The sequence below is a fragment of the Plecotus auritus genome (assembly GCF_963455305.1).
Source record: "Plecotus auritus genome assembly, chromosome: 10".
Taxonomy (NCBI): Eukaryota; Metazoa; Chordata; class Mammalia; order Chiroptera; family Vespertilionidae; genus Plecotus; species Plecotus auritus.
This window is the reverse complement of record NC_137785.1, coordinates 13,424,562-13,450,920: the sequence shown is the minus strand read 5'-3', so window position 1 is coordinate 13,450,920 and position 26,359 is coordinate 13,424,562. Positions and strand designations below refer to the sequence as shown.

General features: G+C 43.8%; 1 protein-coding gene across 1 annotated transcript in view; it reads left to right on the top strand.

Annotated features, from left to right (window-relative positions):
* Positions 1 to 26,359, top strand: part of ARHGAP35 (Rho GTPase activating protein 35) — a 142,664-nt gene that overhangs the window by 54,543 nt on the left and 61,762 nt on the right. Inside the window, exons 2-3 of the mRNA XM_080645888.1 lie at positions 274 to 4,149; positions 17,263 to 17,407. Of these exons, the coding sequence (XP_080502014.1) occupies positions 466 to 4,149; positions 17,263 to 17,407 (3,829 nt within the window). The 5' untranslated portion in view covers positions 274 to 465. The remainder of the gene's footprint in view (positions 1 to 273; positions 4,150 to 17,262; positions 17,408 to 26,359) is intronic.

Below are 26,359 nucleotides of genomic sequence, written 5' to 3'. Positions count from 1 at the left end.
CAGCAATTTTTCAAAGGAGCCCTCAAACCCTTGTTTTAGCGCGTGGCATGCTGCTTACTATGTGTCTTCCTCTGTTAGATGACATTGTACCTCTCTGAGGGTACATTTATGTCATTCTTATTCACTCTTACATCTTCAACCAGCATTAGGTCTGGAATATTCATTGTTTACTGTATTTGTTGAATAAGAATATCGATTTCTACTATAGTTCAGTGATTATAATTGAGTTCCAAAATGATGATACTGATGGGTTTTCTTTTTTTCTCTATCTAGGAAGAAATGTTGGCTATTTGGTGATGAGAAGTGGCAAAAACTGACCCTGTACTGGTACACAAGCACTATAGGACCTGACACTTTGCTGCATGGGTAGCCAGCCCCTGCTGATAATGTTGGGAAGCCCTTGGGTCCACTGGAAAACACTAATCTGATCTCGGAAGTGGCTGATTGTGGCAGGATGTGTCGACGATGATGATGGCAAGAAAGCAAGATGTCCGCATTCCCACCTACAACATCAGTGTGGTGGGATTGTCTGGGACCGAGAAGGAGAAGGGCCAGTGCGGCATTGGGAAGTCTTGTCTGTGCAACCGCTTCGTGCGCCCAAGTGCTGATGAATTTCACTTGGACCATACCTCTGTCCTCAGCACTAGTGACTTTGGTGGGCGAGTGGTCAATAATGACCACTTTCTCTACTGGGGAGAAGTTAGCCGATCCCTGGAGGATTGCGTGGAATGTAAAATGCACATTGTGGAGCAGACTGAATTCATTGATGATCAGACTTTTCAACCTCATCGAAGCACGGCCCTACAGCCCTATATCAAGAGAGCTGCTGCAACCAAGCTCGCATCGGCTGAAAAACTCATGTACTTTTGCACTGACCAGCTGGGGCTGGAGCAGGACTTTGAGCAGAAACAAATGTCAGATGGAAAGCTGCTAATTGATGGTTTTCTTCTTGGTATTGATGTTAGCAGGGGCATGAATAGGAACTTTGATGACCAGCTCAAGTTTGTCTCCAATCTCTACAATCAGCTTGCAAAAACAAAAAAACCCATAGTTGTGGTCCTGACTAAGTGTGACGAAGGCGTTGAGCGGTACATTAGAGATGCACATACTTTTGCCTTAAGCAAAAAGAACCTCCAGGTTGTGGAGACCTCTGCAAGATCCAACGTAAACGTGGACTTGGCTTTCAGCACCTTAGTGCAGCTCATTGATAAAAGTCGGGGAAAGACGAAAATCATTCCTTATTTTGAAGCTCTCAAGCAGCAGAGTCAGCAGATAGCTACGGCAAAAGACAAATATGAGTGGCTGGTGAGTCGCATTGTGAAAAACCACAATGAGAATTGGCTAAGTGTCAGCCGAAAGATGCAGGCCTCTCCTGAGTACCAGGACTATGTCTACCTGGAAGGGACTCAGAAAGCCAGGAAGCTGTTTCTCCAGCACATCCACCGCCTCAAGCACGAGCATATTGAGCGCAGGAGGAAGCTGTACCTGGCAGCCCTGCCATTAGCTTTTGAAGCTCTTATACCCAATCTAGATGAAATAGACCATCTAAGCTGCATAAAAGCCAAAAAGCTCTTGGAGACCAAGCCAGAATTCTTGAAGTGGTTTGTTGTGCTTGAGGAGACTCCATGGGATGCCACCAGCCACATTGACAACATGGAGAATGAGCGGATTCCCTTTGATTTAATGGATACGGTCCCCGCAGAGCAGCTGTATGAGGCCCACTTAGAGAAACTACGGAACGAGAGGAAAAGAGCTGAGATGAGAAGGGCATTTAAAGAAAACCTAGAGACCTCGCCTTTCATAACTCCTGGAAAACCTTGGGAAGAGGCCCGTAGTTTCATCATGAATGAAGATTTCTACCAGTGGCTGGAAGAATCTGTGTACATGGATATCTATGGGAAACACCAAAAGCAAATTATAGACAGAGCAAAGGAAGAGTTTCAGGAGCTGCTTGTAGAATATTCAGAATTGTTCTATGAGCTAGAGCTGGATGCAAAGCCCAGCAAGGAGAAGATGGGGGTCATTCAGGATGTTCTGGGGGAGGAGCAGCGATTTAAAGCATTACAGAAGCTCCAAGCGGAGCGCGATGCCCTTATTCTGAAGCACATTCATTTTGTGTACCACCCAACAAAAGAAACGTGCCCTAGCTGCCCGGCTTGTGTGGATGCTAAGATTGAGCACTTGATTAGTTCTTGGTTTATCCGGCCATCTGACCGGAATCAGAAAAATTCACTTTCTGACCCCAACATTGATAGAATCAACTTGGTTATCTTGGGCAAAGATGGTCTTGCCCGAGAGTTGGCCAATGAGATTCGAGCTCTTTGTACAAATGATGACAAGTATGTGATAGATGGTAAAATGTATGAGCTTTCCCTGAGGCCAATAGAAGGCAATGTCAGGCTTCCTGTGAACTCTTTCCAAACTCCAACATTTCAGCCCCATGGATGTCTCTGCCTTTATAATTCAAAGGAATCTCTGTCCTATGTGGTGGAGAGCATAGAGAAGAGTAGAGAGTCCACACTTGGCAGGCGAGATAATCATTTAGTCCATCTCCCACTGACACTGATTTTGGTTAACAAGAGAGGAGACACCAGTGGGGAGACCCTGCATAGCTTAATACAACAAGGTCAGCAGATTGCTAGCAAGCTTCAGTGTGTCTTTGTGGACCCTGCTTCTGCTGGCATTAGTTACGGACGCAACATTAACGAAAAGCACATCAGTCAAGTTTTGAAAGGACTCCTGGACTCTAAGCGTAACTTAAACCTGGTCAGTTCTACTGCTAGCATCAAAGATCTGGCTGATGTTGACCTGCGAATTGTCATGTGTTTGATGTGTGGAGATCCTTTTAGTGCAGACGACATACTCTTGCCTGTCCTTCAGTCCCAAACCTGTAAATCTTCCCATTGTGGGAGCAACAACTCTGTTTTACTTGAACTACCAATCGGACTACATAAGAAGCGCATTGAACTGTCTATTCTTTCATACCATTCCTCGTTTAGCATCAGAAAAAGCCGGTTAGTCCATGGGTACATTGTTTTTTATTCAGCCAAACGTAAGGCCTCCTTGGCTATGTTACGTGCCTTTCTTTGTGAAGTGCAGGATATTATCCCCATTCAGCTGGTTGCACTCACTGATGGCGCTATAGATGTCCTGGACAATGACTTAAGTCGGGAACAGCTGACTGAGGGGGAGGAGATTGCTCAAGAAATTGATGGCAGATTCACAAGCATTCCTTGTAGCCAACCCCAGCATAAACTTGAGCTCTTCCACCCATTTTTCAAAGATGTGGTGGAGAAAAAGAACATCATTGAGGCTACTCATATGTATGATAACGCTGCCGAGGCCTGTAGCACCACGGAGGAGGTGTTTAACTCTCCTCGGGCGGGCTCTCCACTCTGCAACTCAAACCTGCAGGATTCAGAAGAGGATATCGAGCCCCCTTCTTACAGCCTATTTCGAGAAGACACATCACTGCCCTCCCTGTCCAAAGATCATTCTAAGCTCTCTATGGAACTGGAGGGAAATGATGGGCTGTCTTTATTCATGAGCAACTTTGAGAGTAAACTGAACAACAAAGTACCTCCGCCAGTCAAACCAAAGCCTCCTGTCCATTTTGAAATTACAAAGGGGGATCTGTCTTACTTAGAACAAGGCCACAGAGATGGACAGAGGAAGTCTATGTCTTCTAGCACCTGGCTACCTCCAGACGGGTTCGATCCTTCTGATTACGCCGAACCCATGGATGCTGTGGTCAAGCCAAGGAATGAAGAAGAAAACATATACTCCGTGCCCCACGACAGCACCCAAGGCAAGATCATCACCATTCGGAATATCAACAAAGCCCAATCTAATGGCAGTGGGAATGGTTCTGATAGTGAAATGGACACTAGCTCTCTAGAGCGAGGCCGCAAAGTTTCCATTGTGAGCAAGCCAGTGCTATACAGGACAAGATGCAGCCGCCTAGGGAGGTTTGCTAGTTATCGAACCAGCTTCAGCGTGGGGAGCGATGATGAGCTGGGGCCCATCCGAAAGAAAGAGGAGGACCAGGCATCCCAAGGTTACAAAGGGGACAATGCTGTCATTCCATATGAAACAGATGAAGACCCAAGGAGGAGAAATATTCTTCGCAGTCTAAGAAGGAACACTAAGGTAAGACACCAGATTAGAAATGAGTCATAGCAGTAGCTTGCACAGTATCTTAGTGAGAGTTTACTGATGATGATTTTCAAGGACAACTTCCTCTGGTAAAAATCTGTGTGTGTATGTTTATTCTTTGTTTGACTTAGCATATAAAAGTAAGCAGTGTTGCCTGGCTGGTGTTGCTCAGTGGTTGAGCTTCACAGAGGTCACGTTTTGATTCCTGGTCATGGCACATGCCCTGCAGTTGCTGGCTCGATCCTTAGTAAGGGGCATGCAGGAGGCAGCTGATCAATGATTCTCTCTCTCCCTCTCCCTTCCTCTCTGAAATAAAATTTTTTTTCTAAAGTAGGCAGTGTTTTTGATAGCTACTGCTGGTGTTCTCAATAGTAAGGACCTTGAATAGACAGCCTGACTTGTCTTTGTTCAAAATGATAATTACCAAAATGAGCACAAAGTGTTGAACTTGTCAGTATCCTGACAAGTTGCCAAGCTAGTGACGATATGCTTGTTCTTCCTTCACTTCAATACCAGAATCCAAAATTGGGCGCCTCAGTCTTCCTGCTAAACTAGCAGCTCACTCGTACATTTCTTACTGGCTCCTCTTCCCCATAACATTTTAGGTTAGAAAAAAGTAATAATTACTCTATTGGCACAAATCAGTAAAAGGTATTCAAGTATGTAAATGAAAAATAAGGATCTCACCACTGTGACTTCTAAACCTGTCCCATATTTACAGTGTCAGAAAGGGGCAAGGCAGTATCATTTTTGTTCTGTTCCTCTCCCACTCTGAGCTGATATTAATAAATATCGTAGGCATTCTTTTTCTGTCTGGTTTTCCCTCGGTTTGTTTTTCTGCTTGGATGCCTTTATCTGCCTTTAGTATTTTGTTCTCCAAAGGTTGGTAGTGAACAGACCCATTGAAAGCATGAAGCCAGAAAGTAGCCTGACCTGCGTCCCAGTATTTCCTCAAAGCTCCCGTTTAATGATACTGGGATCCAAACATTTTGAACGTTTTGTCTTTTCTTCCTCCTCCACTCCCAGTGTTGCCAGAACAGCTTATCTAAATGCTGACAGGATTCAGACTTGTGGGGGTGTTTGCACACCTGGGAATTAGGAAAGTGGCATAATAGCACACTGCGAATTATAACTGTTTTTCTGACTTCTACGTTTTTAATACCTGTTGAAAATAATGCTTTTAAAACACATTCCCAAACAAGCCATGCTTTAAGCTGTAAAGAGCACACACTGTGTAGGCTCAGCAGAAAACGGCTGGATAGGGTGAGCACCTGAGGTAGCTGCATCCATGCTGGTAATGAGCACTTTTTACCTAAGAACTTCTTTTTTTAAAATATATTTTTATTTTAAATATATCTTTATTGATTTTCGAAAGGAAGGGAGAGGAAGAGAGAGATAGAAACATCAGTGATGAGAGAGAATCATTGATCGGCTCATCTTCTGCACGCCTCACACTGGGGATCGAGCCCACAACTGGGGCTTGCACCTTGACTGGGAATCGAACCATGACCTCCTGGTTGATAGGTCGACGCTCAACCACTGAGCCACGCCGGCCCGGCTACCTAAGAACTTCTTTATTCTGGGTTGCTGGGTCAGCATGCAAGAAAGTGATTGACTTCCCATCTATCTTAGTTATGTGGGCCACACCTCTTCAAGTCAAATAAAAATGATAAACCTCTGGCACAAGAGCAATAGCGTGCCAGAAGTCGGTTTAAGAGTATCCTTTGGAAAGAGTGAGTAAAAGTTGAAATTGTCTTTTCCTGCCTTGGAAAATGGTGCTTTGAAATGAGTGTATCTGCTTTGTCATCTTAATGCAGAGATAAGCAAAGCCTTGATTCTCTTCCCGTTTGGAGCAAACCTTCAATTAAAATTTCTGCCATTAATGCAGACTGACACTTGTCTTACTGGAAAAGCAAGATACCATGGGCCAGAGAATGTCATGCCAGCCCCTACATGGGGGATTTGGCCTTTGATTTTTATTGGCATGACAAAGCAATAAGTATTTATTTGGAGTGCGGGGGGAACCAGTTGGTAATGGAAAACACACTTAGTGCCTCCTGCCAGACACCACTGAGGAAATGGCACAGACCTCTGCACCCAGTTGAGGCAGAAAAACCTATGCAGATTGTGACAATAGGTGCTCTGCTGCGGGGTGGAGGGGCTAAATAGGGATGGGCTGGGTTGGGGCAGAGCAGAAATCCCGTGTTGGGAATAGGTAAGGTAGTATAGTATGTGAGTAGGAGCTCAGGCTCTGGGAAGGGGGATGCTAAATCCCAACACATCCACTTCCTCACTGGGACTTTGGGCATATGATTCACCTCTCCACATCCCTTCTGCAAAAGGGGAGAACATAGTAGTACTGTCCTCATACGGTTGTGGGAAATGGAATGAGATTATGCACAGAAAGCACTGAGCATACTGCATGCTGGGAGCATTAGTTATGATATTTAACTAGACCTTGAAGCATGAGGTATGAAAAGGCTGGAAGGTGAAAAAATGCATGTTGTATTCAAAGAAGGATAAAAGTGGTAAGGTCTAGCTGTGGGCCTGGGGGGCCAACATTGTCCCTCCCTTTTGTGTAAGTTTTAACCCTATGTGTTATTTAGCTACTTTTTCAGCACTTACCCTAGCAACAGCCCCAACAACAACAAAAAAAGCTATGCTCTGGGTACCGAAGTGATGTGGAGAAAGAGAAATTGCTCAGCCTCTTGGCTCATTTGCTGGATTAGCTCTTTACTGTAAAATTGGACTTGGAGTGAGGGACTCGCTTTCATTTCTACTAATGAAAGTGCAGACTGTAGAGCTGACTCTCATTCTGGGTCCTTTTCCCAGCTGAACCATTTAGCAACCCACCCTCATAGTGGGAGTCTTCCGCACTCAGCTGAATGAAATTGAAAATCTACGATTGCACTTGAGTGGGGTCTATGAATAGATGCTTTGTCTGTAAAGAGTTGTTGTTGCACATGGTCTCTGTCTCCCAGTGCCATGCGTTTGCAAAGAGGAGATCAGGACTGGCAGGGTCTTATTTTAAAGCAAAAAAAAAAAAAAAAAAAAAGGGCTGGGGTGCCTTGCTCCACAAAATGTGCCTTTTGGGCAAGCTCAAATTGCTGAATTTAGTGTGTTTGACCACAAATTAAAGAGAAGCCATTATTGGTTATGTACCCTTCTATCTTATGTGCTCTTATTTTTGTGTTAAAAAAAAAAAAAGACAAAACAGAATGATAAAGAAAATCTTTCACTCACTGGAGCCTACCACATGACAAGACAACCTATTGAAAAGCAAACCAATTCAATCACGCATTGTTTGGTCTATAAGGCACCAAGTACCCAGTTTGACAGTTTGTGTTCCCCCCAGTGAATTGGCTTATTTCATCGGATTCAGTGAATTGGCTAGTTGTTGTGGCTTTGTGTGGACACAGCTCTCATTTTGTGAGGCCTAGAACGGAGTTAAAGTTTCTAGTGTGAATAAAAACCAGCTGGGGAATTGGGCTGCTCCCTCCCCAGGGAGGGATGTTGCATTTGACAGACAGGCTGAATGGTATGGAATATGATCTTTTTGACCTGCTCAGGAAAGACTCTCAGTGTGTGCTTCCAAAAGGCTAGTCCTACTCAGTGAGCTGTGAGGCCAAATAAATACCCTGGTCATAAAAACGGGGTGGGGCACCAACTTGACCTTGGGTTTTCTAATTTTTGAAGGAATTGTATTTTTTAAAAGCAATAGTTTTGTTCCAAAGCTCATGCTTATTCATTATTTTAGGAAGGAAACAATGCAATGCATAGGCATTGAGTGAGCACTTGTGCTCTTCTAGTTCAAGTCACAGGGAGGATAGATGTTAAGCATGAACTTACATGCATTTTGAATGTTACCAGAAGGCAGGTACAGGGTACTGTGGAATTGTGTAGCAAGTATATCTGGGGAAGCTCTCCAAAGAAATGATACATAAAGCTGAGACTTCTAGGGTGAGGCAGGCAAAGTCAGTGAAGATGGGGATTTCATGAGGGGAGCTTTCAAGAAAACAGTATGGAAATTGGAGCTGCAAAAACATGGCATGTTCAAAGAGTTCAAAGAAACCTAGAGTGGTTACTGCAAAAAGTGGGGTAGAACCAGGCCAAATAACAGGGCTGTGCATGCCATGGGAAGGGTTTTGTACTTTGCTACCTTTTTAAATACCTACCTATTGTGTACCAGGTACATACCATTTTCATAATATTTTCATCTATTTCTCTTATCAGTGATTTTTTTTAAATTTTGGTTTTTAGAGATGAGAAAATAGGCTCAGAGAGATTAAACACCCTGCCCAAGTTAGTCAAGAGAAGGAGCTGAGATTTTTGAAGCCTGGTCCACTGACTTCCACTTCCGGTGGGTTTTTAGAATCCAGTCTACTAGAAAGATGGTACTATTCAGTAGCCAGGCACACATTTGGACCACTCAGTCAGTCATTCCAGTCAATTTGTTCCTTTTAAACAAATTATCTGAAAAAAAAAATCCATTTCCCCACACTGCCTCCTAAGAACAGCATGGTGCTGTTTGTTTCTAGCTTCAGAATCTAGTTGAGTAGAAGACAAAAAAGACATGGAGACACTGAAATAGCAGCTGGAACTCTGAGAAATTATTTTGAACTAGTGTCATTCATTTCTCAGTTTATTTTAAGCCTAAAGCACTGCTGTAGTGTGTTTTTTGTAATAAAAATAGACTATATTTAACTATTTGCCTTTAGCTTACAGCACACCTGCTCTTAAAAAAATATATATATATATATATATATATATATATATCCTATCTAATAAAGAGGGAATATGCAAATTGACTATCACACCATCACAAAGATGGCGGTGCCCAGTCCCCTCAGCCCCGCTGGAGTCCCCCAGTCCTTTCAACCCAGCCGGGGGGTGCCTGCTGCCAGAGTCCCCCAGTCCTTTCAACTCAGCCAGGGGGTGCCTGCCGCCAGAGTCCCCCAGTCCTTTCACAGAAAATGGGTTGCCTCAAAAGTTGGTTAAGCTTCTTAGGACAAAAAGCATTCAAAATCTTTGAAAAGGGAATTCCAATATTCATAAAAGTTTGGACTAACAATTCAAGGTTATTTCCACCACAGCCTTCTATGATTTTGTGATATTAACATTCTGGATTCACATAGTACCAGCTGTAATGTATGTAAGCAGATATTATTTAAAGGAATGGCCATTATTATTTAAAAAAAAAAAAAACCTCATAAAACCACACTGTTTGTATGTCAAGGACATTCTGTGTGATTTTCCTAATGGCTGGAGTTAATGCCCCTAACCCGGTAGTCAGACATCCCCTGAGGGGTCCCAGATTGGAGAGGGTGCAGGCCGGGCTGAGGGACACCCCCACACACACATACGAATTTTGTGTTTTTTATATATATATATTACAGTAGGCAACCCAAATCTATTTTCTTTTCATTTTTTTTCTAAAAATTTTTTTAAAAATGTGTTTTATTGATTTTTTACAGAGAGGAAGGGAGAGGGATAGAGAGTTAGAAACATTGATGAGAGAGAAACATCGATCAGCCGCCTCCTGCACACCCCCTACTGGGGATGTGCCTGCAACCAAGGTACATGCCCCCTGACTGGAATCGAACCTGGGACCCTTCAGTCCACAGGCTGACGCTCTATCCACTGAGCCAAACCGGTTTCGGCCAAATCTATTTTCAAAGAACAAGGAATTGCTCTGATCTTCACTTAGTCAATTTGTTCTCCTCCAACACCTAGTGATACTGAAATATCTTTGTAAGGACCCAGATTATTTCAGCTCTGGTCAGGAATCACCTCCACTTCCCTAGAGAAAGGCCTTTGGAATTCATTTTCTCCAATGTTGGAGAGTAGGAAAGCAGGTAAAAACTGACGTGTAGCTCTGGGAAGTCCACATTCAGCGAGTATTGAGTCAAGAAGGATGTTTGTAAAAATCTTCCTGGGTCCTGGCCGGTGTGGCTCAGTTGGTTGAGCATCGCCCTGTGCACTAAAGGATCACCAATCCGATTCCCGGTCAGAGCATATGCCTGAGTTGAAGGTTCGTTACCCGGCTGGGGTGCATCCAGGAGGTAACTGATCCATGTCAGTGTTTCTGTCTTTCTCTCTCTCGAATCAATAAAAACATATTTTTAAAAAAACTTTCCTGGCCAAAACCGGTTTGGCTCAGTGGATAGAGCGTTGGCCTGTGGACTGAAGGGTCCCAGGTTTGATTCCGGTCAGGGGCATGTGCCTTGGTTGCGGGCACATTCCCGGTGGGGGGTGTGCAGGGGGCAGCTGATCGATGTTTCTGGCTCTCTATCCCTCTCCCTTCCTCTCTGTAAAAAATCAATAAAATATATTAAAAACAAACAAAACTTTCCTGGAACTAGTAGACCACCCCAGCACCATATTGCATTGGCCATTCAGTCTGAAACAGCAACAGGGATTGACCCATATTTGCTAGACGCCATGCCTTTACTTTATTTTATCCCTCACCAGAGGGTATTTTTTTCATTGATTTCAAGAGAGAGTGAAAGGGAGGGAGAAGGGGGAGAAAGAGAGAAACATATCAATTGGTTGCCTCCTATACGTCCCCTGACCAGGGTTGGAGAACCTCTAATCAAGGTATAGGCCCTTAACCAGAAATTGAACCACGACCCTTTGGTCCATAGGCCTACGCTCTAACCACTGAGTAACCCGGCAAGGGCAGTCGTGCCTTTAATAGAGCAAAAAATTATTGGTCTCAGTTTATTTGGGGCACTGAGGGGACAACCTGCCTTGCTTTTCCCATTATGCGAGAGGATTAGAGATGCTAGGAAAGCTGAGACTTAGTGCTACTTCCTATTCCCCCCCTAAATAAAGATGCCCTGAGATGGTGAGTGACCCCATCATAGCACTAACTGCCAGCTTGAAGGAGACAAGTCTGAGCATTTGTGCTTTCGTAATAGACTTTGTCAGTAAGAACAAATCCACCCTCGGGTTTTCTCTTAAACTTGGGCTTTGATTTGATCAGAGACAGAAGGGGGAGCACCAGTTAACCAAGAATGCATTTGGGGCATGAGCATATAGCTTCATTGGAGTGGTCTTTTTGAGCCCTGGCTGGTTTAGTTCAGTGGGTAGAGCATTGGTCTAAGGACTGAATGGTCCCAGATTTGATTCTGGTCAAGGGCACGTACCTCAGTTGCAGGCTGCTCCAGCGTGGGCCCTCACATCAATATTTCTCTCTGTCTTTCTCTCTCTCTTCCACTCTCTCTGAAAATCAGTGGGAAAATATCCTTGAGTGAGGATTTAAAAAAGAAAAGAAAAAAGGTCTTTTTGAAGCTCTGTGGGAAATGTGAGAGAATCATATCCAGTCAGAACTCCGTAATGTGAATATGGAATGCAAGAAAGTGCTTTGAGTAAACCTGTCGTGACACAGTTGATGAATCTTTTTTTTTTTAATACATTTTTATTGATTTCAGAGAGGAAGGGAGAGGGAGAAAGAGAGAGAAATATCAATGATGAGAGAGAGTCATTGATTGGCTGCCTCCTGCACGCCCCACACTGGGGATCTAGCCCACAACTAGGGTATGTGCCCTGACCAGGAATCGAACTGTGATCTCCTGGTTCATAGGTCAACGCTCAACCACTGAACCACGCCACCTGGGCAATGATGGAATCTTTTGATTTTTCTATCGTACCAGCTACAGTTAGTGCAGGGTGTGCCATCACACAACTTGGCAAACCATGAGACCATGTGTGGGACCTTCTAGGACTTTGCTTATATCAGTTTCACTCGGAAAAGGGAGAATTGTCCCCACTCAGAGGTCACTGTCCCTGTTCCAGACTATATTTTGTATCTGTTGTCCCTCCTTAAAAAAAAAAAAAGAGAGAGAGAATCCAACAGCCTGGATTCTGTTTTTTATTTCCTTTATTAGATATGTTACCAATCATTTAAAAGGCTGGGCTAAGTGATAAAACTCTAGCGACCATATTTTCTGACCCTAAAATCTGGATAACTAATTTGACATGGAGACCAGAAGAGAATATTTGAGGTTGTCTGTTTAGCATCACTACATAGCTATACCTGCTGCTCCCACAGAAGATAGAACACTCTTACCCAGTAAGGGTTACTGACCTCTCCATTGGCACCATGAGAGTGTCTTTGTGGCTCAGTTGGTACTTACTCATCTGATATCTAGATCAGCTTTGCCTACTGTGGATATATGTCTTCTTTTACCAATTAGATTGTAAGTTCATTGAAGGAGAGAGATGACTTTAGTCCTAGTATTAGCTCTGCTGCTAATTTGCTATGTGACCTGGGCTGTAATTCATTAAAAAAGAAAAATGCCAAGATTCTTGCCCTCTAGAAACTTAGCCCAGTAGGAAAATGGCCATATGTGTATATAAAGTGCTATGCCTGTTTGATGCCCTCAGAGTCATACAGGGAATTGATTATCTGTGATACAGTACTGTCTGTGTGAACAAGACCTTCTGAGCCTCACCTCTTCACATCCTAGTGAGAGCAGCACAGTGTGAGAAGAAAAACCTCTGTACCCACAGTGATACTCTCATCTAAACTTGAAAAGCTATCAAGAGACATTAGCCCTGTGCATTCTTGGAAACTGGTTTTGTTCAGGAAATGTATTAAGTGCCTACTACACATCAGGCTCTGGAACCCAGGTATTGTATAGTTTGGTAGAAGGGTCCCTTCTCCAGCCTGTTTATTCCTGGGCTTGAATTCTAGTCTTTTTCTTGCCCTTGTGGACATGGAGGGGCAAGCGACAGAAGTCTTCTTGCTCTGGCAAAGTTGGGACTTTCCTGTTAATGCTCTTCTCATTTCGGAAATGCCAAGAGGCCACAGGCAAATTCCAGTCCCCATTTCTTTGCAGTACACTGCCATAAACTAGTGGTTCATTTCTATTTCCTTTGCCACCTGATAAGTATCGAGACTAAGAATCAGGCACAGTGTTCTTAAGGAAACTGAAGTAAAGAACAGTGGACTGTCATTCATCCAAAAAATATTTATCCAGAAAGACAAGGTGAGGTTGATTCAAGTGGACCCAGTCCTTTGTTTATGTCAATGGCATTTCGTCATGCAGTTAGTCCATGTAAGGGAAAGAACCATGGACTTTGGCATTCATCGATCACCAGCCTCTGCATCCTGGCTGTCTCAGTGCTGGAAATGAGTCTCTCTGGGCCTGTTTTCTCATCTGTAAAATGAGGCTAATAACCCTTACTTGAAGGCTGGTTGTGAAGTTCAGTTAATTGTGCAGATCACCTAGCACAGTGTTCTACACACGACCACTCCTAATTAATCACTGTTATTTTCCGGTTTTGACTCAGTCAGACTCTAAACTTGGAGACACAAATGTGTAGATTATTCTCAGGGCTTGGTTTCCTCTGGCTAGATTCTTTTTTTCAATTCAGCCTGCTGAGTGAGTGACCTCAGAAGAAGATGGATGTCAGCATACTTTCTCCTCTCCAAGGACCTGCTGCTGAAAGGGCTCCAGTGACTCCTAATGAGTGGCACATGTCTGACCGGGGACTGAGACATCTGGCAGGCCACTCAGAAGAATGGCATTTCCATCTTACATTTGCCCAGGACTCTTCAGATACCTGATGTGGTGCTTGTTGTATCAGCAGTCTGGCCCAGCTCTTGACATGTACCATAGTCTGATTTGCTTACTAGGAAGGTTTAGAATTAGTTGCACAAGAGTTCCTTACCTTATTTTGTAACACCCTACAGAGCCTTCATTTATTTCAAGGGAGTATGTGACAGTCCATAAATCACAGTTTGTTTAAATGAGGGAGGGAGGGAGGGAGGGAGTGGGGGGGAGAGAGAGAAACCCATGTCACTCAGTAAGGGGAGTTGACGCTGTTAAAGCTTACTCTCTGTTTCTGTATTTGTAAGTTGAAGTGCTCAACTAGATCTCGAGCCTTCAGGGTGAGGGGACTATGAGATGTTTGTCTCATTTTAAAGCCTTCCATCCGATGGCAGAATCTCCTTGACGGGTATGGCAGGTAGGTTGCGGCCTCTGCTTTGAATACTTACAAGCAGTTCCCATCCTTTTTAAACAGCTGGGGTTTTCTTGTTTTTTTAACATTTTGTTTATATTGGCCAAAATTGCCTTTCTGTGTATTCCTTTTCTCTCTCCCAACATGACCCTTGGAAATGGTGTAAACTCTGTTCTCTTGCCATGAGATCGTTCTATAGCTATTTGAAATAGTTGTCATAGTTCCCAGTCTTTCCTTTCTCCAAAGTCCATGTTCATAAATATTGTTGATATGTTTGCTCCAGAATCATTCAATCCCTTTATTTTGAAGCACACATAAGGGAAAAAAAATGATCTAAAATATGGGAAATTTCCTAAAACCACAGAAATATAACTGAAATTTTGGCCTTTGTTAAAACACCATCTAAAGGCGGGGGGGGGGGGGGTAACCAAATAGCAAATAGGATCAAGGTAAATGGACCCAGGTGTATCTCCAGCAATTCAATTCATTTCCAAGTTAATAAGACCAATTTAGGAGGGCAGATTTACTTACCAATTTGCACAACCTGTAAACTTAAAAGTAGGGGTCTCTACATAAAAACCACTAAACCAGCTTATAGGTCTGAGTCAACTGTTCCCTTTCCTTATCCTGCCCATTCTTATTCCTTTTGATACCCTTTATAGAGAAAACAGATCACTTCCTGTTTAGTCTGAGATTCTTTGAGGACTTCCTGTGCAAACAAGTGGCAAGAAAAAAGAACAGCTGAGGATAAAATATATATGAAAGAAGGAACAAGCCCATTTCTAGGCTGCTGGCTGTCATTACCTGAAGTAACAACCCAAAGGGAAAGACAGTCCAATCCAGGGGTCCTCAGACTTTTTAAACAGGGGGCCAGTTCACTGTCCCTCAGACCGTTGGAGGGCCGGACTATAGTTTAAAAAAAAAAAACTATGAACAAATTCCTATTGCGCACTGCGGGCCCGGGACGAGTCGGCTGCTAAGCAGGACAGGCAGCGGCACCCGGCGGGCCGGATAAATGTCCTTGGCAGGCCACATGTGGCCCGCGGGCCGTAGTTTGAGGACCCCTGGTCCAATCTGTATTTCATACAACCTGCTACCAGCTAACTGATTCAGTATGGAGGAATGTGAATGGATCCTTAGGTCCCAGAGAAAAGCCACACACTCCACAAAGCCTGGCCCTGGCCCACTGCAATATGCCCATTCCTTGTGAGACCAGTGATATAGCCTCTCAGGTTGTGGGGAGTAGCTGCTGATATCTCCCCGTATAGACTGCCGAGGCACGCAGGCTCTGACTTCACACTTTTACAAAGAAATAAGGAAAAACAAATGAATGATTTATGATGTATCTTTACATGAACAAACCAATCTAGAGTATCTCCCTAGCATCCTCTACTAATGTGAAGTGCAAAATAAAGAATTGAAGCTTTAGAATCTAATAGACCTAGCTTTGAACCCTGACATACAAGTTCTGTGACTTTGGTTAAGTGACTTAGCATCTCAGGGACAGCAACCTGCTCACAAGATGGACGTGAGGGTGAAATGATATGATTTGATGGAAGGGAAGTGGCTCAGCACCTAGTGTACAGTAGTCGCCCAACAATGTGAGTTCTTACTAAAGGGAAGATGGGCTGAGAGCTTCTATCATTACACTTGTTTGCAGCCAGATCACAATGAACCAAGCAATGTTCTCTCCATACTGTTTAGCCTATTAGCTCTAGAATCTGTATACTAGTACAAAGAAGACTGGATTTCGGTGATTCTTTTTACCAATCCCAATTTGGCAGAATTTGCCTGTCAAAACTAATAGCAGCACTGTTCTTCAGTAAAACTGAGACTTCCAAATTAGTTGGTCTTAAGGAATTTTTAAAATGGAACTTTTAAGAGAAGCTGCAAGAAAGCTATTTCTAATCACCATAAAACCTTTAACCATAGTACTAGTACCTCGACAATAAATTTTAATCTTATACTCCCCCCTCCCCAATGTTAGAATAAGACAAGGAGGTGTCTTCTAACAATCTTAAGTTAGCTAGAAAATTTAGCCTCCATCAATTGAATACTGACTATGCAGCAGACGCTTAAGTTCTTTATATGAATTATTTCACTCCAGATTCACAGCAGATTTGTGGGTTTGGGTGTTAGGAACCCCATTCTACAGATGAAGCTGAGTCCTAGAAAAATTCAGTTACCTACCCTACCCAAGTCTGTCTAACTGCAAATCCTGCACTCATTGCGTTTTTTCAAAAGTTCTTGGGCTGGGCAGACAATGACTGTGTGGTTGGATAAATGATTAAAGATACACTACAATCTGGGTAACTCCTAACAGTAGTAAAGACCTACTGACAGGATCTTTTGAGATAGACCCTCCTGGGTTCGAATCCTAGCACTGTCGCTTACTAGTTGTGTCATTTAGGTATGTGACATTTTTCCTTGATAAAATGGAATGTCATGAGGTTTAAAAGGAATAATATTTGGGACTTGCTTGGTACATAGTAAGCTCTCAAGTAATTGCAGCTGCTACTCCTACTGTGTGAGGAAGGTGACTGCTGAGAAAGAAAAGATAGTTATCTTATTTGTCACCTTTGATGAGTTAGTTTTGCCCTTTTCAAATGCAGAAGCCATTGTTACCAGGTGATGTATCTAAGGGAATTCTCACTGGGGGCTTTCAGCCTTAACAATACATGTCCTATCTCTGTTCTGGAGAGAGTAAGTTATTAGTTTTCAGTTCCATCTTTTATCTTTTTAAGAGTTTAGTCATCTTTGAGTGTATAACGTCTATTACCATTCGGGATGTTTGGAAAACTTCCTGTTTATGCCAGTGCACCCCTGATAAAGGCCGTGGATAGTCATTTCATTGTTATTAAATAAACATGGCCTGCTTCTTATAAATACCTTTGTTTTGACAATGCGGTCTCTTGCTCAAGGTGTGATTATGAGGCAGCTTGCTGGCAGCTTGTGTGCTATTTGGAGGCTAGAAAATGCAAAATTAGTGAGATGAACAAGTGGGTCTCTCTATCCTGTTTGGAACCTTTCCAGCAGTTTCCGCACCACTGTGAGTTCTCCTCTGGGAGCCTTCCTGATGTGTAGGTGCATGATGAGACTCACTTTATTTTTCTGCTTTCTTTTCTCTTTCTTGGACAGAAACCAAAGCCTAAACCCCGGCCATCCATCACAAAGGCAACCTGGGAGAGTAACTATTTTGGGGTCCCCTTAACAACCGTCGTGACTCCAGAGAAGCCAATTCCTGTTTTTATTGAGAGATGCATTGAGTACATTGAAGCCACAGGTAAGTGTGTTACCTCAGAGCCAGTTACAGCTTTCACTGTCTACACAAGATGCTTTCCAGAGGGCTAAGCCATCTAGAGATTCTGCAATCAGCTCTCGCTTAGTGTGAGAAGGAGCTGAGCAGTCCCAACCACTGTCGGGTTCCTCCCTCCATCTCCATAGCTGTGAGGCCGTGGTGCCGGCTCCAGTAGAGCTTTCAGAACACGGGAGTAGTCCTGTTCTCAAGGCTGCAGTTGTGGCCGACCTAGGTGTCTTCTCGGTGTCCCCCCAGCTCCCTGTCATAGCGTGCAGCCTGTCTGCCTGTCAGCTTCTTGAGGGCAGGGAAAGGGTTTTATTTCTCATTGTGTCCTCAGTACTGGACAAATGGTAGTACATTTTGGTTTAATGAAATGAATGACTAGTTGTAACAGAGTGCCTGAGATTCATGTTTTGAGAGATTTAAAAAAATACATTTTTTAACGGAGATAAAAAAAACAACACACAGCTTGGGTATCTTCTAGTCAAGCAGCTACATTTCAACTCCACTGACAACTTGGTGTTATGTGAAAGCCAACTGTCTTAAATTTTTTCTTCTTTATTCTTGAAGTGACACGATTTTACCTGTGTGAAAACATTCACTTCATGCGTTTAGAATTCCTATAACATGTCTTTTGGCCTCTCTTTTGAAACCCCTGGAGCTTCTAGTTTCATGTTGTTTCCCTTGTTCTTCTCCTGGATGCTTTCAAAGCTGATGAGCTTCGGGAAGAAGGAGGTACAGTAGGCACAGGATTACAGGAATTCTTGAGCATTAGTAGTTGAGCTCAAGAATATAGGCTTAAACTGATTTGAAACCAAGGTGAGGATTATGGTCTCCCTCTGTGTTCTTCCTGATTCCGGTGTTATCTGTGGTGATATTAAGTATTGTGTGGTGTGGACACCCTGCCAGGCTCCGCTGATCATCTGAGCAGCATCATATTAAGTTGGGTGACTGGTTTTAATATTTCCTCAGGATGTGCAGAATCAGGGAATGTAGGTTTCAAATCAAAGCCCGCTAAAGACTTTGTCATTATTTCCAGGGTTTTCTCTGCAGCACACCAGGGTTAGGGTTGAAACAGCAAGCACTTTGCATAATCACAGCAGATCTGCAGCTTTGTTTAGTCCATTCTGTAACCAAGGCTTTTTCTGAGTGTCCATTGTTTTGTTTTTGTTTTTTAATCCTCACCAGGGGATATGTTTATAGGTTTTAGAGAGAGGGAGGGAGAGAGAAACATCAATGTGATAGAGAAACATTGATCGGTTGCCTCCTGTACTGGCCCTGACTGGGGATCAAACCACAACCCAGGTATGTACCATGATGGGTAATCAAAGCCTCGACTTTCTGGTTCATGGAACAACGCTCCAGCCAACTGAGCCATACTGGCCAGGGCTAGACACTGGTTTTGTATCGGTTTCTTCCTGGCACCTCTCCCTTGGGCCAGGAGGAAATCTACACAAAGCAATTCCGTGATTAAATTCTCTCTAGTTGCACCAATGTTTCAAAGAGATAGTTTGTGGCATTGGAAGGAGGGGGTGGGCTCTTTTTCCCTTTATTTTTTAACTTATTTCAGATTTCTAGGAAAATTGTAAGTTGTAGCAATTTGAAAGTAACTAAAAATTCCATAAATGTTATTTTACCATATTCCCTGTATCATTCTTTCTCTATATATTTGTATCTTTTTTCTGAAATATCTGTTACAGATATGATGCAGCTTTACTCCTAAATACTTCAGTGGATATTTCCTAAAAAACATTCTCTTACATCATCATGTAATTTTAAAAACTAGGACATTAACACTGATGCAGTACTAACCTATCTAATCTAAAGACATTTTCATTTCATTAGTTTCATTAAAATGTCCTTTATAGTAAAAGATAATTTTTTTTGATGATAGATTACATATAATTGTCAAGTCTATTAAGTCTTTAATCTAAAACCATTTAGTCTATCTGTTTTTAATGGCCTTGATAGTTTTAAAGAGTACAGATCAGTTATTTTGTAGGATATTCCTCAACGTGGGATTTTTTAGTTTTGTTTTGTTGATGTTTCCTCATGATTAGATTTAGGGTTGTGCTTTTGGCAGAGATAGCAGGGAAGCAATGCTGTGTCCTTCTCACTGCATCACACCACGTGGCATGTGATGTCAATTTGCCCCATCACTGGAGTTGTCTACTTTGATCCCTTGATTGAGGTGGTGGTGCCTGCCACGCTTCTCCACTGTAAAGCTGCTATCTGCCCCTTTGTCATGAATAGGTATTTTGTAGGGAGGTGCTTTGAGACTGTAAGTATCTGCTTTCTCCTAACACTTTCACCCACTAGTTTTAGTATCCATTGATGGTTCTTGCCCGAGACTGTGATCACCATAGTTCTAACTCTGTAATTCCTTCTGCACTTACTAGTTTAGATTTTCCTGTCTGGGAGAGCTTCCCTTTCTCAGGAGGAGCCTTTTGTGAGTGGCCTCCTCCAGTGGCTCACCTGTGGTAGTACCAGGTGCTTGAATGTTGTCCGCATGCCGTCTAGCTTTTTTTATACCCAGTGACAAAATTATCCCTCTGCTTGCTCTTCTACTGGTGAAGCCTTTCAGGTATGAAGACCTCCTCCACCGGCCCGCAGTCTGCCACCACGCTGCTGCTTCTCTTAAAGCTCTGTTAGACTGCACCACTGTCCTCTCTGTCACCGAAAGCTCGGCGCTTCAGGGACATCTCTGACTTAACTAATCAGTTCCAAAGTCCATTGCTTCTGCTTTGTCATCGCTTAGCTCTGTCCCCTCCACTTCAGTTCCACTGCCCCACCATCACAGCCCTTCTCAGTCCATCCTGAGATGTGACAGTTCTACTGAAAACCTCTTCTTGGCTTCTCGTTGCCTACCAGCTGCCGGCCACACTCTGGACTCCTCCCTCTCATACCCAGTGCTATCATGCTCTCATTGTCTGCCTGCCTTCACTCCCTCTTTTCCTCTCCCCTCCCTTCATCCTTCCTTTTCTCTCTTCTGCCCCCAACCCCTTCTTTCTGTTTTATATCATGGTGGGCATTAATTTTAGAATTGTTTTACCTGAATACAAACAATATTTTAGAAGAACATGGACCAAGAAGACTTTCTTTGTATTGCTCTGTTTTGCGTATTCCCTTCGTATGTCTGAAATGTCCCACATTCCTCCTGCCTGTGAAACTTGTCCTCACTCCTCAAGACTCCCCCACCCCAGCAGCACTTTGATGTCATCTTTCTGATAGTTCTTCTGAGGCACATTTCCACTCCCTGAGAACAGGATTCTCTGTTCTCCTGTCTCCCTAGATCAGGGGTGGGCAAACTTTTTGACTCGAGGGCCACAATGGGTTCTTAAACTGGACCGGAGGGCCAGAACAAAAGCATGGATGGAGTGTTTGTGTAAACTAATATAAATTCAAAGTAAAGGAGCGGAGAGGAGAGCAGGAGAACCGGATAGAACAGCCGGATCCGGCCCGCGGGCCGTAGTTTGCCCAAGGCTGCCCTAGAGCCTGGCACCCAGTATACATTCATTGTTGATTGAATGAGTGGGTTTTAATCTGGAATATCTGAATTCTGTTGTTTTCTTCTTTGTCTTTTTGAGTTTTGGTCATGTATTTCCCTTCATTGGCATTAGTTTGTACTTTTATAGAATTTTAAGGAGAAAAGTCAACCTAGTATCTAGGAGCTTAGTCTGCATGTTCGGGGGTGATCCTTGTGTACTCCATTTCCTAAAAGAACTTTTTCCTATTTATATAATTAAAATATGTTCATTTGTAGAAATTCAACAAAAGAATATGAAAAAGAATTTAAAGATTAATTGATCTTCACTTAGTGAAAACCTCTGTTAATGGTTTGATATATTTCCTTATAATCTTATTTTTCTGCATATGTGTATGTATTACTTTTACATAATTCAAAATATGCCATGTGATAGTTCTCAAAATTTTTTAAGCATAACTTAGATGAGGCAAAAGAGTCCTGAATTCACCCACCAGCTTACCTACTCCTGTTTTCTGCAGAAAAAGAATTTAGTAACCAAGGTTGAGTTGGAGAACCATTTTTTGATAACCACTTCTTTTTATTTTTATTACTTTTTCTGATTTTAGAGAGAGGAAGGGAGGGAGAGACAGAGAGGTTGAGAGAGAAATAACAATTGGCTGTCTCTTGCTCCCGCCCTGACCAGGGATCCAACCCACAACCTAGGTATGTGCCCTGACCAGGAGTCGAACTGGCTACCTCATGGTGTAATGGATGACGCTCCAACCAGCCAGGGCAAGAACAACTGCTTTTTAAACCAGACAAAACATGACTTTTTTATTGTTGTAAATCCTCACCCAAGGGCATTTTTCCATTGATTTTTAGAGTGAGAGGGAGGGAAACAGAAACATTGATGTGAGAAAGATACATTGATTGGTTGCTTCCTCATGTGCCCCTGGGGCCAGGAATGAACCTGCAATCCTGCAAGGTACGTGCCCTTGACCGGAAATTGAACCCATGACTCTTCAGTGTGTGGACTGACGCTCTACCACTGAGCAACACTGGCCAGAGCTGCAAACATGACTTTTAATTGTTGCATCTTGTTCCATTAAATGGCTATGTCACAGATTATTTAAACCATTCCCCTGTTGTTGGGCCCATGTAGCATTTTTTCCCCGGTGGTTTTAAAATAAACAAACAGATTAGCTAGAGAGGCATTTTAGATTAGTGATACAGAGCTTCAGATCTAGGTAGACGAGGGTTAGAATCTTTGTTCTGCCATTTGCTCATCTGTAAACTGAGCATGCCAGACCTGCCTCCCAGGGCTGCTGTGAGGGTGCAGGAAAACTTGTCTGGGAGGCGCTGAGCAAGGTGCCTGGCACCCAGGAGAGAGTGCTCAGTGTGTGCTCCTCGCTGCTCTAAGCTTCACCCTCCGGGCATTTGGTCTTCCTTCCTATTGCTGGTCAGACTTTACCATTAAATGTAAATATCCGTGACTTTTTCTCTCCTCCCCAACTTTTAAATTTGAAAATTGTAAAATCCATAGAAAAGTTGTAAGAGCCGAAACCGGTTTGGCTCAGTGGATAGAGTGTCAGCCTGCGGACTGAAGGGTCCCGGGTTCGATTCCGGTCAAGGGCATGTACCTTGGTTGCGGGCACATCTCCAGTGGGAGGTGTGTAGGAGGCAGCTGATCGATGTTTCTCTCTCATCGATGTTTCTAACTCTCTATCCCTCTCCCTTCCTCTCTGTAAAAAATCAATAAAATATATTTAAAAAAAAGAAAAAAAAGAAAAGTTGTAAGAGCTCTAGCTTGTTTGGCCCAGTGGATAGAGTGTTGGCCTGTGGACTGAAGGGTCCTGGTTCGATTCTGGTCAAGGACACATGCCCAGGTTGCGGGCTTGATCCCCAGTAGGGAGCCGTGCAAGAGGCAGCCGATCAATGATTCTCTCTCATCATTGATGTTTCTATCTCCCTCTTTCTCTCTGAAATCAATAAAAATATGTATAAAAAAATTGTAAGAGTCATACAACAATCACCCAGTGCTCACCAGTAGACATTTTGTACATTTCCCCTTACTTGCCTAATTTTTACAGTTTGATTCCCAGTCAGGACACATAACTAGATTGCAGATTCTCAATCCCTGGTAAGGGTGCATACAGGCGGCAACGATTAATATTTCTCTCTCACATCGATGCTTCTCTCTTTCTCCCTTCCTCTTTCTAAAATCAATAATATATCCTTGGATGAGGATTTTTTAAAAGGAGAGAGAGATGTTTGTTGGCGATACAGATTATCTGTCTCATTTCTTTAAAAAAAAGAATATTAGCATTAATTCAATATTATTTTTTAATATATTTTTTTATTGATTTCAGAAAGGAAGGGAGAGGGAGAGAGAAATAGAAACATCAATGATGAGAGAGAATCATTGATCAGTTGCTTTCTGCACACCACCTACTGGGAATCAAGCCCGCAACCCATGCCCTTGACTGGAATCGAACCCAGGACCCTTCCGTCCATAGGCCAACACTCTATCCACTGAGCCAAACCAGCTAGGGCAATTCAATATTATCTATACTAATAATAGCCTAGGTCAGTGGTCAGCAAACTACAGCTCGCGAGCCACATGCGGCTCTTTGGCCCCTTGAGTGTGGCTCTTCCACAAAATACCACGTGTGGGCGCGCACGTACAGTGCGATTGAAACTTCGTGGCCCATGCACAGAAGTCAGTTTTCGGCTATCAAAAGAAATTTCAATCATTGTACTGTTGATATTTGGCTCTGTTGACTAATGAGTTTGCCAACCACTGGCCTAAGTGGTTGTCACGCCCTCACGCTGTGATGCCCTCACGCCGTCACAAGGAGGCTGCATGCGCAGTGGGTGTGCACGGGTGGGCGGGGCCTGGGGGTCCCGTGGCTGCGTGTGCCGCAGAGGCAGGAGCCCCAGGGTCCCAGGTCTTGTGCGATTTCATGCGCCAGGTAACTAGTCTATACAATAAAAGCCTAAGCAACCATTACGGCAGAACAACCAGAATGACCGGTTGCTATGATGTGCACTGACCACCAAGGGGCAGACGCTCGATGCAGGAGCTCCCCCCGGTGGTCAGTGCGCTCCCACAGGGGGAGCGTTGCTCAGCCAGAAGCCAGGCTCACAGCTAGCGAGCGCGCAGCGGCGATGGTGGGAGCCTCTCCTGTCTCTGCGGCAGCGCTAAGGAGCAGCGAGCAGGCGGGCAGTAAGGAGCAAGGGATCCTGGATTGCAAGAGGGATGTCTGACTGCCATTTATCCCCCGAGGGGTCCCGGACTGTGAGAGGGTGCAGGCTGGGCTGAGAAGCCCTTCCCCCCCCCCCCCCCCCCCCGTGCATGAATTTTGTGTACCAGGCCTCTAGTCTATACTAATAATCTATACTAATAAAAGGGTAATGTGCTAATTAGACCGGGAGACCTTCCAGACAAAGCCATGGTGGCAGGGCCAAGGCAGAGGTGGTTAGGGGCAATCAGGCCAGGAGGGGAGGGCAGTTGGGGGAGATCAGGCCGGTGGCGGGGGGCATTTGGGGGCGAGCAGGCCAGCAGGTGGGGGCAGTTGGGGGTGAGCAGGCTGGCATTTGGGAGTGAGCAGGCTGGCAGTTGGGGGCAAGCAGACTGACAGGCAGGTGAGCAGTTAGGAACCAGCGGTCCCGGATTGCGAGAGGGATGTCCAAGATTGGAAAGGGTACTGGCCGAGCTGAGAGACAACCCCACCACCACCCCAATGCACAAATTTCATGCACCGGGCCACTAGTTTTATATAAATAATGTGTGTTTAAATTTACTCATTTGTCTTAAAACTGTCTCTTATAGCTGCATTTTTTGTTCTAGGAGCCAATCAATATTCACAGTGTGTTTGGCTATTGCTTCCTCGTCTGCCCTTTAAAAAAAAACAACAATAATAATAATAATAATAAGAGTCTAGACACTTGTCTTTTAAAATGTCCCTTTGTGTGGTGTGCTGTCTATGCCTCTGCATCATCCACAGCCCCTTCTGACACCACCCACAGCCACTTCATCAGGTGGCTCCTGTCTGAGCAAGGGGCTGGGACGAATGACAGGGTGTCCCTCCCTAGACAGAGCACACCTGTGAGTTGGGCGTGGAGGCACTATAGGATTTCATTGAATGATTGAATAAATTATGGATTAGGTTTTTTTCCCAGCCCCTACTTACACTGAACTTGTACTTTTCTTAGGGAAAGTCTGTGCTGCCACCTGACCTTCCCATCCTATCTCTCCCTCTTATTCTTGGTAGGTAGGACTTGCCATTGATCCCATGGTAGTTCAGGCAGTCCCTTCTAGCCAATTGGAAATGATACTCCAAATGAAGCTTGTTTGCCAGGCCTGCCCCAAGCAGTTCAAAGTCAAAAGTCCTGTGCCTCTTTTTGTGCTTGTCTCATACAGCTTGTCATTTGCTTGTCCTGGCAAATGACATATTGCATCATCACTTTCAAGAGCAGTGCTTGGGGCTTTACACTCCTGCAGGTGGTGGTGGGAAAGAAACCCACCCCTCTCCTTTTGTGCCTCAGGGCCTGCATTGCTACCCACCTGCCTCTTCCTACCAGTGTCACAGCCAGCAAGTGGCACGTAGAAAACAAACCAAACCAAAACCTTGTGGTGGAGAGGGAGTGGCATGACCATTACGATTTGAACAACTTGAACCATTCCATCACATTACAAATATTTTTTCTAATTACATGCTCACTATTAAAAATTGAATCATCATAAATATCCATAGATATTTTATAGGTATATAACAGAAAACAGAAGTCTCTTATCATCCCAATCTCCAGAAGTAATATGCAGTAACAATTGGAATATTTTTTCTGATAATACTGCCACCACCACCCCCAAAATGTTTAAAAATATGAAATAGTGTACATACTATCCTGCAGCGTATTTTCTGTTTGCCTTAACACTTACCTTGGGCGTCATTTTTAAATTTCATCTCTCAGTCAGCTGCACTCTAATCTTTGATCTGAGAAGAGGACAAAATTTGGTGTCAGAGGGAGAGAAGCTTTGTTTGCAGGCGACTCCTAGGTCCACGGTGGCCCATGGCAGGGTTCTGTGACTGCCGTGCCGCTCCCCATAGTTTGTGAGTCAGTTGCTAACTCCTCCTAAACAGGTGACAAGGAAAGGACCACTGCCTTGTTGTCTGAAAGTTTGCGGCTTTTGTGCTCTCTTGCCAGGACTCTACATCAGAGCGCTCCCCATATTCTGAGGTTAGCCCAGAACCCTGTGGGTGAAGATTGCCTCTGGGTTGCACCTGTCTTTTTCCCTGAGCTTTTGGACCAGTTATTTATCCTTGTTTTGTATTTCCTAAAATTGGAATGTGTTCAAGAAATGGCCAGTAGGTAGAACAGCTTCCAGATTGATTTGCAGATGCTTTTAGCCCCAGCCCAGGTATAGCCTCAGTGCCTGCTGTGCTAATCGGGTATTAGATTTTACTCTC